Consider the following 16,011-nt stretch of genomic DNA (forward strand, 5'->3'; position numbering starts at 1 on the left):
AGAGTTCCCATTGTGGCTCAGCAGAATGAATCTGACAAGCATCCGTGAGGACGCAGGTTCAATCCCTGGCCTTGCTCAGTGGGTTAAAAATCCGGCGTTGCTGTGAGCTGTGGTGTAGGTCAGGGCGCAGAAACAGCTCAGATCTGGTGTGGCTGTGGCGTAGGCCAGCGGCTGCAGCTCCAATTCAACCCCTAGCCTGGTATCCTCCATATGTTGCAGGTGTAGTCCTAAAATAAATAAATAAAAATAATAGATAAAAAAAGGAATTTCAATAAAAAGCTACATGTTAATATTAGTTATAATTTTTGTGTGCATATGTTGTCAACCATTATATGGGAGGATATGGAATTCAGGATAGAGAATTCAGATCCTTGATACTAAATGGAGCAGAAATGGGAAAAGAACTTGTGATTTTTGTGATAGTAAGAATGTATTCAATAAATTATGTACAATTCAATCTGCAATAGATTTTCGTGTGTGTTTTACCTAGATAATATACTGCAGGTAGAATCAAACATCTTTATTAAAAGACATTCTACCAGTATCAGATTTCTGAAAACAAAGCAAAAACCAAAACCAAATGGCTCCAAATATTGGGATAATATGACAAATAATGTGGTCAAATTATCCTGTTAAAATACCTACTAACGTACCTCTGTGCCATTTTAGGTCAAATATGCAACCTTTCAAGACTGTTTTAGTACTAACTATACATTAAGAAATGCCCCACAGAAAAGATAAGTTCTGGTAATGGGATATTTCTGCAATAGTGAAGTTATTCAATTCATGAAGAAACCGTACCCCTCTTTGAACAGTTTAATAGCTTTTTTTGGCAGGATGTTGTGTTATTCAGTGTGTTAATAGTATGCTGTCTTAAAAAAATTGTGATTTCTAAATTATCCCATTACACAAGTCCAATCACTGCAGATTCCAAGAGCAGGAGGGACAGAACGGGCATTTCAGAATGACATTTGGTTCTCCTTCTCTTTGAAAATTACTAGGGAGCCCATCTCTGTAATACTGGTTATAAATTACTTCCTATTCATATTAAACCAAAAGGACTAAAGCCCTTCAAGTGTGTACAAATTTTAAATCACTTCTTTTTTCTACCAAGTTTTTAAAATGGTACCTACCATTGCTTTATTCTGAGAAATAACTTAGTTTCTTTTTTTTTGTAGGAACCCTGAAAATAAATGGTGATGTTCCTTTGAAATTTCATTTTTATAAAATGTTGCCTGCCACAATTAAGGAATATTTCTTCCCCAACATTGTAAAAAAACAGGTAAGATTCCATACAGAAACTATCCTATCATATAGTGTCAACAGTGGAATTGAGAAAAAAATATGCAAAAGTTGTGTGAACAACTATTTGGATAGGGTGTGAAAGAACTGGTCATGTATCAGAAAGCACAGAAAAATTAAACTGAACATTTTAAGCATTTCCTCCCATAATAAGCCATGTGGGGAGTTCCTTCTGTGACGCAAGAGGTTAAGGATCTGGCATTGTCTCTGTGTCAGTGCAGGTTCAATCCCTAGCCTGGCACAGTGGGTTAAGGATCCAGCATTGCTGTAGCTAGGGCATGGATCACAGCTGTGGCTTGGATTCAATTACTGGGCTGGGAAGTGCCATATTTTTTTTTCTGAAAAGAAAAAATATAAGCCACATAATTTTATATTTATCTACATTTTTCCCTTAAGTCTATGATTTTTTTGGATCTCTTAATACCTACTAGATTCACTTTGTTACTTCAATATGGGGAATCAAAATTATCTATGTTCTTTTCCTGCAAATGTCAAAAAGAATCTACGCTCCTGCTGTTTCTCCAGAAAGCTAAGATTATATGTGATCCATAAATTTCAGTGCACAGAGTAAAAGGAAAAAAGTCATTAATGTAGAGTGAATCTAATTTTTGAATTTCAGGTGTTAATGATTTAAACCTTTGTGCTTAAGTCTGGAAAAATTAAATCCTTCAAAAGAAGTTCCTAATCACTGAGTATACCCCTTATCGATGCTTGCATCGCATCTGGCAATAATGAAGACAAATTAACAAGATTTTGAAAATCTGGCAATATGATAAAGCCAAAGCATACGAAATCACTTCTCTGCACTTAGTCACTGGTGGTCCCAGGAAGGATCAACTTCCTGTCCCAGACTCTGGTGTCTAAATTAAAGGAGGAAAATCTTACTGCAATCTGGGCTCCAGGCTTCTGGCTCATGAACACAAAGCTCCAAACTCACTAAGCAGGGAAACTTTACCCTCGACATATCCTCTGAGAAGAATCTGCTTTTCTAATGCGTGCTTTTAATTTAGTTCAAAGAACTGGCAATGACATAAATTCACACCTTCAACAGGTTAGTAGATTTTAAAGTTTAACGTACCATATTAACTTCTTCCATGCCAACTTTAAGGGTTTACTAAGAAAAAAATTTGTTGTCTAAATCATTTGACTTAATATTTGTTTCATTCAACAAATTATGACTTCAAACTATGTCACTTAATTCTAGAAATGATTATATTCTTCTTTTGTGTATATATGACAGTCATGTAAAAGACATTTTCACCTAAATGCTGCTTAAAACATGTATTTTGTTGTTGTTGTTTAGCACCGCACCCGCGGCACATCGAAGTTCCCAGGCTAGGGGTCGAATCAGAGCTGTAGCCACCGGCCTACACCACAGCCACAGCAACACCAGATCTGAGCCGCATCTGCAGCCTACACCACAGCTCACGACAACACTGGATTCTTAACCCACTGAGCGAGGCCAGGGATCCTCACGGATACCAGTCAGACACTTCCACTGAGCCAAGATGGGAACTCCCTAAAACAAGTATTTTAAATTGTACACATTTAAGAGATTTGATACTCAGTTTTTAACAAGTAGGGCTGTGATGACCAAATTAGGAAAATATTTTAATTCTTAAAGAATGCTACAGAAGAGCTTAATAGTACCTATTCTGTAAAAATTGCACATCCAGCAGGAAATCACTAAGAACAGCAAAGAATTCCACCAGCGTCCCATTTTAACCTGGAACAGTGGATGAAACCCCACATCTGCTATAGACATTTAACTACAGAAATGTGCACTAAACCACTCTTGTTACAATTAAAAGGATGGTGGATGTGAAACTTTGGAAAAGCACAAAGCATTGGGCCACATAAAACATTATTATAATTAAGGAAACATGGCCTAAGCAGTGATTTAAACAATGGTGGCTGTACTATATTACACCGGACTACAACATCTTTTTCTTGGTAGAATTAGAAATAAATGAATGCACCTCAAATTGTTGTAGCTCCCTCTCATTTACAGTGTGCTTTCACAAACACTAATCTGATTTGAATCTATATTACAACAACCCTGGGAGGTACGCAGAATCATATTTTGCTCATATTTTAATGTGCTGAATATAGTTTTCACCAATGTGAGACATGCTAATATAAAATAATTGAGCCTAAAATGTGTTGAAAACAATAAAAATCGTTAGCGTATAGATGGGGCTTGGGATCAAAATGACACACTTTATTAAATGTAATGTGCAAAATAAAATGCGGTGACCTCTATTCAAAAAATGTACAAGACAGTTATTGTTTAAAATGCTTTAGTACTCATTTTCAATAAAAAGACATCTGGCATTATAAAAATACATAAAATAGTCATGGATTTATACCATTAATTTACATAAGATATTTTTTTTGCATAAAGCCAAGTATAAAATAGTAAAATAGTTTAAAAAGGCATTCTTATATGAAAGTTACTCCCAGTATAAAATTTTTATAAGTTTTTGTAATTTTGGTCCATCTGTATAAATAAGACGTTTTATCCTTTTAAAATTCATAGCTCCATTTAAAAACATAGGATTCTCTCTCTTTTAAATAAAAGTCCACTTGAGGTAGTATGTTAGAATTCTTCCTTGGTCCCATCCCATTTATGTGTCCAAGTCATAAGACTGAAAATTTGAAGTCCTGTGGTTTTCTAAGCTCTGTTTATAGGTATATGTGTGATTTTCTTGCTGAAAATCTGTCCTTTCTTTCCCATCTTCCTCTGACTCACAGTCCAAGTTCGGAGAAGAACGTGCTTTCAAGTGAAAGGCTCTGGGCTGACAATCCGATGCCTGTCCAGAGCTTGAAAAGGCATCCAGGTGAGGTCTCCTCAGAGGCTTTCCAAACGTCCCTGAAAGAAAGAAACCCTTGAGCACATGGGTCCTTTGTAGCAGTCAACAAATGCATTCAAACGAAGGAATATTTCACCCTGTGAATCTGAACACCCCCTGGACTTTCTAGGTCCATACAAACTGCAGGGTTTGTGTGTATATCTGTGCTATGGCAAGAGAGACTTCACAGAATGGAGTTGAGGGTAACTGCACCCTCCTACACATGTATCCACTGAATACAAGCATCCAATCTTTACGTCTCAGGACCTACAGTAACATTAATCATGAGCAATGAAGTTCCCTGGAGTTCCTGTTGTGGCTCAGTGGATAAAGAATCTGACTAGGAACCATGAGGTTTCGGGTTCGATCCCTGGCCTTGCTCAGTGGGTTAAGTAAGGATCTGGTGTTGCCGTGAGCTGTGGTGTAGGTTGCAGACATGGCTCAGATCCCGCGTTGCTGTGGCTCTGGTGTAGCCAGTGGCTACAGCTCCAATTAGACCCCTAGCCTGGGAACCTCCATATGCTGCAGGTGCGGCCCTAGAAAAGGCAAAAAAAAAAGAAGTTTCCTAACAGAAGTTCTCCCACATCCTAGCTTTATGGAGAGCCCAGGATTTTCCACAAAGGCCACTGGGAAGGTAATGTACAAGTAAACTGTGCTGGAGTACAGGAAGTGTCTTTCCTAATAATCCTTAGGTCTTGCCTGTCCTTCCTTTGTAGCAACTTAGTATTCCATGGACTCAGTCATGTAAGAGATACTACTTTCATTTTTTTCGCAAAAAGGAATATAAATAATTATACCATGATAAAACATGAAATTTCTTAAAAGCTGGGTAAAATAGTTAAAAATTCTATTAAAAAAAAAAAAAAACCCAGACGGGTTGTGGTTCATTTTTCTGTATTTCCATGCAGCAAAAAGATGATCTCAGTTCTTCCATCCCATCGTCCCCATGCATTGGACCGAAAAATCCACAAACGAACCCTGGTGCCAGCCAGTGTCTACCTTCACCACTGTAGGCTTTGAGGTTCTGAGAGCCTCCTGCGCACGAGGCCGTCCAGCTCGGCTGACAGCAGCCATGGCCAGGTAGGACGCCGTCTTCCCTTTGACTGCGGGTTTAGTTATAAGCCACCAGACATCCCAAACCACAGTCATGCTCGCACTCAGCTCCACCCCAAAGGCTGTTGTAGCCCCAAACCACTTTTTCCACATGGCTGACAAACCAGGTTCCTAAGTCACTTCCAAAACTCTTGTCTTCTAGATGATGCCACACACAGAGTTGCCCAGAAAGTTCCTAAGGTTTAGCGCCGGATTAAAAACATAATCAAGTAAAATCCCCATGTATGCCTTTGCTTTTAGAAACAAGTACAGTAACTAATAGGATGTCAAGACAGCGTCGTTTAAAGAAAAAAAAAAATCCCCAAACTTTTTGAGCCCAGTCTGGCGTTCAAAGCTCTCATGGCTCTGCCCCATGCAACTTGGAATGTGGGTCCTGAGTCGAAGTATCTAATCATTTAATAAACTTACCCATGAAAGAATTACTCAAAGTAACTGATGCTGCTTCTGGACTTGGACTGAAATCTGCAGGAGACTTGTTCAGACATGAGCCGTTCATTCCGGGGCCTTCGTGTTGCGAGTGAGAAGAGCTGAGTACCTTCCTCTGATGGGCAGGCCATCCTGTATCACTGACACGCTGCTCGCAGGACTCTTCTGCAGGATGAGGACAGGGGCAACACTCCTTTTTCTTGACCAAACTGGGCTCATAGTGGTCCATTAAAGCTGTTCTTGGGTCAGGACCACAACCTTTTAAATTTGGGGATAATATTGGGAGATAGGAGTTAGTGCTTCAAGAAGTCTCTCCAGGAAATGGAACTTAGAAAAGAAAACCACATACCTGAATGACAGGCTTCAAAAGGATCTGAGCCGTACACACTCCCCTTCAAATACACAGGGCCTGAGGGTCCCAAAAAGGGACAAAGGAATGGGTCTGTGACAGCTTCCACGTCGGCTTCACTGCTGTTGTCAATGTGGCATGTCCCTGTAAAACACACATTTTGGTCACTGAAGCAATTTTTGTTCAAGTACCATTCAGCATTTCTGTACTTTTGACATTTTTCACATTTATAGATGAAAAATTGAGAAAGAACATCACACAAAAGAAAATTATGGCAGAAATTTATGGTAAAGTTTTTTTTTTACAAAATTTATTGAGGCTATGGATTAGTAATTGGGTAAATTTGCTGTATCTTACTAAAAGAGGATTTGATTAACCGTTGTATTGGATGTGTTAACCTAGTTGCTGGCCCCACCTGGTTGTCAAGAGAAACTGATCTGTGTACAGATACCAAGGCCAAAACTGCCATGGTCTGGACCCCATGCTGCCACCAGTACTGCCTGCATCTTCCAGAAAGTCACTGATGACCAGGATGAAGGACTGGCACTTAACCCATTTCCTCTTAATGCCTGGCTCAAAGATGAGCTGGGGAAAAAAAAATCCTATTGTATCTGAGTTAAACAACCAAAAAATGCTATGTTGTTAGTAGCGGACAAAGCAGGTAAAAAACCAAGAGACAGCATGATGGTTAGAGATGCCACGATGGGCTGTGTGCCTGGGCAGCAGGAGCTGGGCGGTCAGAGGGTGGGTTCTGATCTTGGCGAGAAGCAAACATGACTCAGTAATGCAGCAGCCTCTAGGGATGCTCTGAAAGCCGATCAGTCTCCAGCCCCAGGGCCCAGGTTACCTGCCACCCTTGTGCTCCAATTCTCTTCTTTTAGACTTGTGTAAATGTCTTTTCCATAAACCCTGCTCCACGGGAACAAGCCTGGGCCTCTGCTCTTTGCAATCAAATGAGTGCAACCAGAACAACAGCTTTATGTTCCCATCTTCTATCTCTACATGCCCTCCCACTGCCCTGCCAAGCACTTTGTGATTGTTTGTTCAATTTTTTGGTCTCACTACTGACTAAACTGTGAAACTGAAAACAAATACTCTTCCCTCCCAACTGTGGAGTCTACCACAGAGCAGATATTCAATCAATGCTTGTGGGAAAAGATGGTAAAGTGTTTGAAAATAACGTCCATAGCTTCTACTTACTGAGGCCTTAATATGTGCCAAGCACCATGTGGTTTTCCATTACTATTTTATTTAATGTTCACAAAAATCTAATAGGGAAGGATTGCAACTGCTCAAGGATACACAGGGAATAAGTGTCAGAAGTGGGTCTGGAACGAAGCAGATGCTCTTGCATTATGCTGCCTCCGTTATTATTCTTTAAACTATACAGTTTTTTTTTTTTTTTTTTTGTCTTTTGTCTTTTTGTTGTTGTTGTTGCTATTTCTTGGGCCGCTCCTGCGGCATATGGAGGTTCCCAGGCTAGGGGTCGAATCGGAGCTGTAGCCACCGGCCTACGCCAGAGACACAGCAACGCGGGATCTGAGCCGCGTCTGCAACCTACACCACAGCTCACGGCAACGCTGGACCGTTAACCCACTGAGCAAGGGCAGGGACTGAACCCGCAACCTCATGGTTCCTAGTCGGATTTGTTAACCACTGCGCCACGACGGGAACTCCCTAAACTATACAGTTCTTAAAGCAAGAGTCAGAATGAGATGTCTTTAATAGAATGATTTTAAATCACTGGATTTTTAAGACCATGCATGAAACCAGTTGATGTCACTTCAGTAAGAACATCCAGGGCCAAAGAACATTTACAACGTGAGAGAAATATTACGTTGCATGGAGGAACTAAATTTCACTTAACCTACTGGTCGTCTTTTATTGCTAGAAACAAAGATTTTTCTAGTATTTAAGAGGAGGGCATAAAAGTATTTAATTTCAGCGTTGCTAGTGATCTTGGGCCAGGTCCTAAATATATGAGTGTATCAATTTCTTGTGAAAATTAATATTATATTTGAACTTTCCATCAGGTTACTTTACAACAACTGTAGTAAGCCCATGTTCATTTTCAACACATACCGTTACTGTCGTGCTGTGGTAAGAAAAATCCGCCTCCTGAAGAAGTGACGAATTGGTGGTGGCTTCCACTTTCTGAGGAGACATACCCATCCTGTCTGTCAGCTAATGTTCCCTGAGATGACAGATAACTAGGGATATCAGCCGGCAAGTTGGTCTCATCTATAATCAAACAACAGCATTCGATTAACCATTATGATCATCTATGCTACACAGGCTTCCCTGCAAAGAGTAGCTCCTGTTCTGTTTTCTGTTCAAATCAAATCAATCTACTAAGACCATCCTGATTGTGTAGTACTGATATTAAGGCAAATTAGACCTCTGCTGCCGAGGCGCCTGAGCTGAGTGTCTACTTGGTGGCCTGTGGGATGCCCTGCTCCTCAAATTTCAAAAACAATAAATGTTGACAAAGTATATCTAATATATGGCACAAATGACCCTCTCTACAGAAAAGCCACAAACTCACAGACTTGGAGAACAGACTTGTGGTTGCCGAGGGGGAAGGAGTGGGAGGGCCTGGGAGTTGGGGTTAATAGATGCAAACTACTGCATTTGGAGTGACAAGCAATGAGGTCCTGCTGTACTGCCCAAGGAACTCTATCTGATCACTTGTGATGGAACATAATGGAGGATAATGTGAGAAAAAGAATGTATAATAATTTTTATTTTTTCCATTGAAGCTGATTTACAGCATTCTGTCAATTTTCTACTGCCCCGCAAGGTGACCAGTCACACATACATGTATACATTCTTTTTTCTCACATTATCATGCTCCATCACAAGTGACCAGACATAGTTCCCAGTGCTATACAGCAGGATCCCATTTCTTATCCATTCCAAAGGCAACAGTTTGTATCTATTAATCCCAAACTCCCAGTCCTTCCCACTCCCTCCCCCTCCCTCTTGGCAACCACAAGTCTGTTCTCCATGTCCATGATTTAAAAAGAATGTATATATATGTATAACTGGGTCACTCTGCTGTACAGCAGAAATGGACAGAACATTATAAATCAACTATAGTTAAAAAAATAAAAAAATAAAGGCTTTGTCATTTTCATGAGATAGTATCTAAGTTCATGAATTAAGCTTGATTCCTGCCATATTCCCAACAATATTTATCAATATAGGAGTTTGTATATATAAGTCTAAGCCCCTTTCCCACCACTAACCAGGCTCTACCTTAGATGTCTGCACACAATCATGCACAAGTGCTCATGCATGACAAAATGAAAAATGACAGCAGAGTGTACACCTCACTCCTGAAGGGCTGGCCCTGGTCCTCTGTTGCCACCTTGCGAAGGAGTCAAACTGGTTTATGCTGTGATTTGGACCATCTTGCACAGCCAGCAGGATATTCTGATGAGGTTTTAACAAAAAGCACTCACTCATCTTTAACCATCAACTCTATTTTGGGCCGGGGTGTTATTTTTAACGAGCTGTAGTTCTGCAGCATGAGTCACCTCTGTGACACGGCCTCTGATGAGAGACACACACCCCAAGAGGAAATCCCGGTGGGACCACGAGCACACACAGGCTCCCGTACCCCGTGCCAAGCGTCTGTTTACACACCTGTGTTGGTGATGCTGCAATCCTCATTCCTCCGCCGTGTGTGGTATATGATGACCACCCACACAAGCGACGTGCCCACCACACAGCAAACCACCGCTATGATCACGATACCCACGGTGGCCCACCCGTCATCATCCAGGGACGAGGCGGTCATCTGCGGGGAGTCACAGGTGGGGGTGGGGATCACGCTGAGGCGCACGTGGCCTCTCTCAGTGCCCAGAGTATTAGACATTTCACACGTGTACTTCCCAGCATCGCTGACGTCAGAGTCCACAATGATGAGCAGCTGGTTGCCTGCTGCAAAAAAGTGCCTTTCAGTGACCACCAAAGGGCTGTCATCCTTGGTCCAGTTCAACCTGGGAGGAGGGCTCCCTCCTGCGATGCACTGCAGGACGGCCGTTTCCCCCTTGGTTACCGTCCGATCTAACAGGGGCCGCAAAAATGATGGCGTCTCTGAAATGACAAGTTAGATTTTTAAGCTGGATGTGAAATTAGGGTTTGCGTAGCATAAGTCCTTGTGCTGAAATATTTTCAAAGTGGAGCTGAAAGTGTAATCTCCCAAACTTCCTGTGCATGCCTCTTTAAAACCCTAAATGTGTACAACATCTGGAATTTCATTTCATCACTTGCCTGTCATTTACTTATAATACCACTTCGGGCTAATATTTACTAATTCCTTTCTCTTGGTCGCCCTCATTCTTGGCAAGGTTGGGGAATGGTGGAAGTGGGACAAAGCAAAACATTTTAGACATTTTTTTAGAAACAGAAAATGTATAAAAATAATTTCAAGCATAGGGTGTGTCAACGGATGAAAAAACCCAGAATGTTTAAATTTTTACAGAGAAACTTTCAAGAGCTATGATGTCCTAGCCTACATTAAAATTCTGAAAATAATTTATTTTTTGGTGTCCATAGGTTTCTCTGATTTACTTTTTCAAAGATACACATAAGATTAACATGCTCACATTTTTAAAAAAGCATCTGTGTAGGTAAATGATAAAAGACAAACTGCTTTCCAGAGGGGTGTGGGCTGCTGAGAAGAGTTTTAGGTCCCTCTCAATCAGTTCATATATTTCTTGTATTCTTTAGATTGTATGTATATATGCATGATGGAGAGTAGAGGAAGGTGATTCCTGCAAAAAGGGGAAGCATCAAAGCATTTATTCTCCCGCTGCCTTCAGAGGGAGGATGCAGCTTCATCTCAAAGGCCACAGTCCTGAAAATGTAAGACATTCCTGACTTGAAAGCTTCCAAGAAGCCACCGTCCCCTCCAGGAAAGGGCAGTGTCCTATGGATCATCTCTGCCCCCCACAACTTCTGACACTTCTTAGGCTGGGGGTGAGCTGCTATCTTTAAGACGACCATGTATCACAGAATCTGAAAAGATCCACTTACCAAGAACGGTCAGGGTTGCATTTGCAGAAATGCTTCCTGCGCTGTTTTGAGCTGTGCAGCTATAGACTCCGATGTCCTCTATCTTCACATCCACAATGAAGAACACGTCATCCTCAGGCATAACATGCATGCGTCTCTCCCTCGCAGCCGGGAAGTCTGTGCCCCCATCCTTTTGCCAGGCTATCTGCGGGGCTGGGTGTCCCAGGGCAGCGCACTCCAAGCGCGCCATGGCCCCAGCGCGGATGGTGAGGTCCATGGGGGTCTTGGTGAAGGAAGGAAGCACTGAATCAGAAACACAATGTGGGCATGAGCATTCTGGAGTTTCAGAGGTTCATTTTCATCCCTCCCCCCTTTTTTAGGGCTACACCTGTGGCACATGGAAGCTCCCAGACTAGGGGTTAACTCGGAGCTGCAGCTGCCAGCCTACACCACAGCCACAGCAACATGGGATACGAGCTGTGTCTGCGACCTACACCACCACAGCTTGAGGCAATGCCAGATCCTTAACCCACTGAGCGAGGCCAAGGATCGAACCCATCTCCTCATGGATACTTAGTCTCCTCATGGATACCACTACTCCTGCTGAGCTACAGCAGGAACCCCCTCCTTTCTTTTGATACTTATAAATGTCCCTGACATAGTAAGGCCGAGGTTATTTCCAACTGCAAACTGAGACAGAGCGATTTAGGTGCTCCATCAAGGTTATACCGGTACAGAAATGATGGAGTCAGGATAAAATAGGTAACCTGATCTTCAGACTGGTTGTCTTTCTGCTATCTTCCAGTCACTTTTTAGATTCCTTGATAACTATCTGTGCCACCTTAGGCAAATCATTAATCTCTCTGTACCCTGGCCACTCCATCTTTTTTTTTTTTTTTTTAAGTCCCTCCTGGCTCTAACATTCTATGACCTTACATATGTGTTTTGTTCTACAATTTTTTGTTCTATGTGTCAGGCCTCTGCAATCATTTGCTGAATGAATGCATTAATGAATCATATCTTACCATGGAAGATACAACAATTAAATGATAATCTGTAAAACTGTCTATCTGCCAACACAAAGCAGGGGATGAGATACTTTCATGAGCAGAATTAACACTTACTGTATTTACTAAGCACTTACTCTATTTCAGGCATTCTGCTAAGTCCTTTACACAGATTATTTAACAATTATCATACCAATGTAAGGTAGATATATTATTCCTAATTGAAAGATGTGGAAATGGGGGCACAGAGCAGTTAAATAACTTGCTGAGAGTCCCGCAGCTGTAAGCAGGAGTGGGGCAAGATTCAAACCTACATCTCTGAGTTAAAAGGTGGTGTGCTTTTTGTTGGTGAGAATGTAAACTGGTGCAGCCACTATGGAAAATAGTATGGAATTAACTTTTAAAACTAAAAAGAGAGCTACTGTATGACCCAGCAATTCCACTCCTGGGGCATATATCCAGAAAAGATGAAAACTCTAACTTGAAAAGATACATACCCCCAGCCAAGATGTGAAACAACCTAAATGTCCACTGACAGATGGATAAAGAAGATGTGGTACACATATAAAATGGAGGATTGCTTAGCCATAAAAAAACAATGAAATATTGCCATTTGCAGCAACATGGGCATACCTAGAGAATATCATACTAAGTGAAGAAAGTCAGAGAAAGACAAACATTATATCACTAATATGTGGGATGTAAAAAAATAGTATCAATGACTCTGTATATACTAAACAAACACAGACACAGAAAACAAACTTATGGTTACTAAAGGGAAAAGGGGAAGGAAGAGGTAAAGGAGGAGTATGGGATTAAGAGATACAAATTACTATGTGTAGAACAGATAAGCAACAAAGATTTACTGTATAACACAGGGAACTACATTCAGTATCATGTAATAATAACCTATAATGGAAAATAATCTGAAGAAACAGACATCTAACTGAATCACTGTGCTGTACACCTGAGGCTAACATAACACTGTAATTCAACTACACGTCAATTAAATAAAAAAAAGGGTAGCCTCCTTTAAGTCTACACTTCATGGCCTCCGACATCAGACGAGTACACGGTGAACTCTCCAAGAGCCAAAAAAGCGTCTGGTCCATCCAAGTTACCCACCCTGCTGCGTATGGGGTCTTCCAGACAGTAACTGCTTGCTTCGATACAAATAACTGAGGGTCTCGATGTGGCCGAGGGAGCAGAAGGGAAAGGAAGGGTGAGGAACTGTGAGAGCAGAGGACAGGGTTAGGAGTAAGGGGAAGAGAGGAAACCAGGTACTTTCTGTTCTGAAAGGTGTCTGTAAATGCAAAAGGGAGAGTCAGATCACGTACTATTTACTGTGAGCTTGGCTTTGACGGAGTAGGAGGAGCCAAAGTGATTGGAGATGACACACTGGTATTTCCCTTCACTGGCAAATTCCACATTGCGGAGCCGAAGAATGGTGGTGTACTCCATCACCTCGCCCCCCTGGGCCCGGAGGTGTGCATAATTTTCCATTTCAGCATCATGCAGTAGTTCATTGTCTTTTTTCCAAGCAAAAGTCATTGGGGAATCGCTGCTGCTGGCAGCTGAGCAGATAAAACTCAAATTGGAACCTTTTATTGCCGACTGTGTTTCTGGCTGAACCGTGATCTGGGGTTTAGGAAAATCATCTGTTCAAAATGGAGAGGAGGAAACAAAACAGCTTTAAAGCTCGAGAGTCCAAATGCGACTCTGATTTGAACACCAAGAAACTCAAAACAAACAGTGGCTTAGGTTTTACCCTTTGTGTATGTTTCACAGATGGACTAGCAGGCCCGGTGTTGAAATGACAGCCTGGGACAGAGTTTATAAAGTATTTCATGCATTTCAAATAGAGACTAAGACCTATGTATTCATCATTATACAATTATGGTGTACAGCACATTTTTTTCTTTCATAGTTCTTGAGTAATACACTAAAACATATCAAATAAAAAGTAAAGGAGAGGAGACTGATATTTTGAAATACAGTTTACTCTGGACCCCTCGTCCTTTTTTTTAAAAAAAAAAAACATAAATACAAGAAGAAATCAGTAAAGACACCTCCAGGTTCATGGATCATCTTTAAATGCTACTATCAGGAACTGCATTTTCTCCCATGTCCTCCAGAAATAAGAAGTAGAAAAATTAAGAAATCAAACATTAATAATGATAATCAATATCCCTAAAGCCGGCAATTAATACCCCATTTACCATAACCACAACTCTTATTAAAGAGCAGTAATTTGTAGGTCAAGCAGGAAAAAAAAAACCAAAACAAAAACAATCCTATAGCGAAAGAAAAAGCATCTCTCAAGCTCAGTGTGAGCCCTTGGCTCCAGCCTGAGGTTCAGAGTGGACAATCCATCAGGCTGCTGTGCTCCACTGTCAGAGCTACATTATAATTAGAGCTAGGCAACTCTTTCATTCCAAACAGTTATTTTTAGTTCTGTTACTTTTTAGAAAAGTTACCTTTTTGAACTTGAGTTTCTCAAAGATGGTCTAAACCCAGAAGGAAGCATCTTAAATCAACCAAGATGCATCATTTGGGTGCTCTGAAAAAATTACTGTGTGGTGTGTGTGAGTGTGCGTGTGTGTGTATGTGTGCACGCACACATGTGTGAATGGGGTAAATTTCCAATTCCATGCCTGCACGTGGTAATCAGGACAGTTTCTTTTTCTATATGATTATTCTGAAATTCTCATCTGGTACATCAATGTTCAGATTCACAATGGAGGAGTGAAAAATCCATGGATACTATATATATCCTATTTTGAGGCATATATATATATGTCTCAAAATAATAGAGAGTTCATACGTCAAGACTAGAGAACTGAAAAGTAAAAACCATGGAAAAGGAACAGCTCAGGCCCTGACAGATGAATGCCAAATGCTTATTTAGATCCAAAAGCTACATCAGATGTTTTATTTCCAGAAACTGTTGGCACCATTTAATGCTGTAACTTAAAAAAATATGTTTTTCTTGTACTTAACTAAACAATTGAAGGCAAAGGAGTTTTGAATAAATTTTTAAAGGCCAATGTAAAATTAGGTTCTGTAGTATCTTAACACACATGCTCAAGCAAATTTTGATTTCACGTTCTGTACACACACTGCACATTTATTTTTACAAAAGTCTCCAAGGCAGCGAGTAGTAAACAGCAGTGTGTTGTGTAGTAAGATTGCACCAGACAGACAAAAATTTGGGTGATTTTTTTTTTTTTTTGTCTTTTTGGGCCACATTGGCAGTACATGGAGGTTCCCACGCTCGGGGTCTAATCGGAGCTGTAGCCACCAGCCTACGCCAGAGCCACAGCAACTTGGGATCTGAGCCGTGTCTGTGACCTACACCACAGCTCACAGCAACGCCAGATCCTTAACCCACTGAGTGAGGCCAGGGATCGAACCCGCGTCCTCATGGATGCTAGTCAGGTTCGTTAACCACTGAGCCACTTCAGGAATTCCAAACTTGGATTTTTGATACAGATTTGCTAAACAGCCTTCTGAAGATGGGGAAGCAGATTTCAAACGCTGAGGTGCTTAGAAGCTTAAAACAAAGGAACTTAAATTTATTTATGATAAACTCAAACTTTGTGTTACTTGGTTACTTGCAATATTTTACCCACCAAAAGTAAAGCTTTTAGCAGCCTATACATCACTAGCTAATAATTGCCTCTTTCTATTCCACACAGATAGCATCTGCAAAGATTTAAGTCAGTCTCTTTACTGAGCTCAGGAGGGCCCCTCAGCAATCCCCAGAATCCCCATTTCAAAGATGCAAGGAGTGAGATTTCAGGAATGTAAGTGAAGCAGAGGGCTAGGACTATCCTTCACGTTTTCCCAAGATTCAGTGTCATTCTCCTTCCACCAAACCACCCTGATGCCAACACAAAGAGGAAGAAACTGTAGAAAAACTTTTTTTCATTGGTAAAAT

The 16,011-nt window shown here is 41.0% G+C and overlaps 1 protein-coding gene across 4 annotated transcripts in view; it reads right to left on the reverse strand.

The window, feature by feature from the left end:
- Nucleotides 1-3,502: 3,502 nt before the first annotated feature.
- Nucleotides 3,503-16,011, reverse strand: part of LRIG3 (leucine rich repeats and immunoglobulin like domains 3) — a 51,686-nt gene continuing 39,177 nt past the window's right edge. For 3 of the 4 annotated variants that reach the window (XM_001927828.7, XM_084956224.1, XM_084956223.1), the window contains 7 exons: nt 13,409-13,729; nt 11,086-11,367; nt 9,691-10,143; nt 8,125-8,283; nt 6,043-6,186; nt 5,676-5,951; nt 3,503-4,174 (listed from right to left, as the gene is read on the reverse strand). In XM_001927828.7, coding sequence (XP_001927863.3) covers nt 3,930-4,174; nt 5,676-5,951; nt 6,043-6,186; nt 8,125-8,283; nt 9,691-10,143; nt 11,086-11,367; nt 13,409-13,729 — 1,880 coding nt within the window. In that variant the 3' untranslated portion in view covers nt 3,503-3,929. Of the gene's footprint in view, nt 4,175-5,675; nt 5,952-6,042; nt 6,187-8,124; nt 8,284-8,780; nt 9,040-9,317; nt 10,144-11,085; nt 11,368-13,408; nt 13,730-16,011 lie in introns of those variants that run through there. The other variant, XR_014803440.1, reaches the window with a different exon arrangement.

The sequence above is a fragment of the Sus scrofa genome, chromosome 5 (assembly GCF_054392235.1).
Source record: "Sus scrofa isolate SSC_HxYL_T2T_F1_AM1 chromosome 5, Sscrofa_HxYL_maternal_Yorkshire_Landrace_v2.0, whole genome shotgun sequence".
Lineage (NCBI taxonomy): Eukaryota > Metazoa > Chordata > Mammalia > Artiodactyla > Suidae > Sus > Sus scrofa.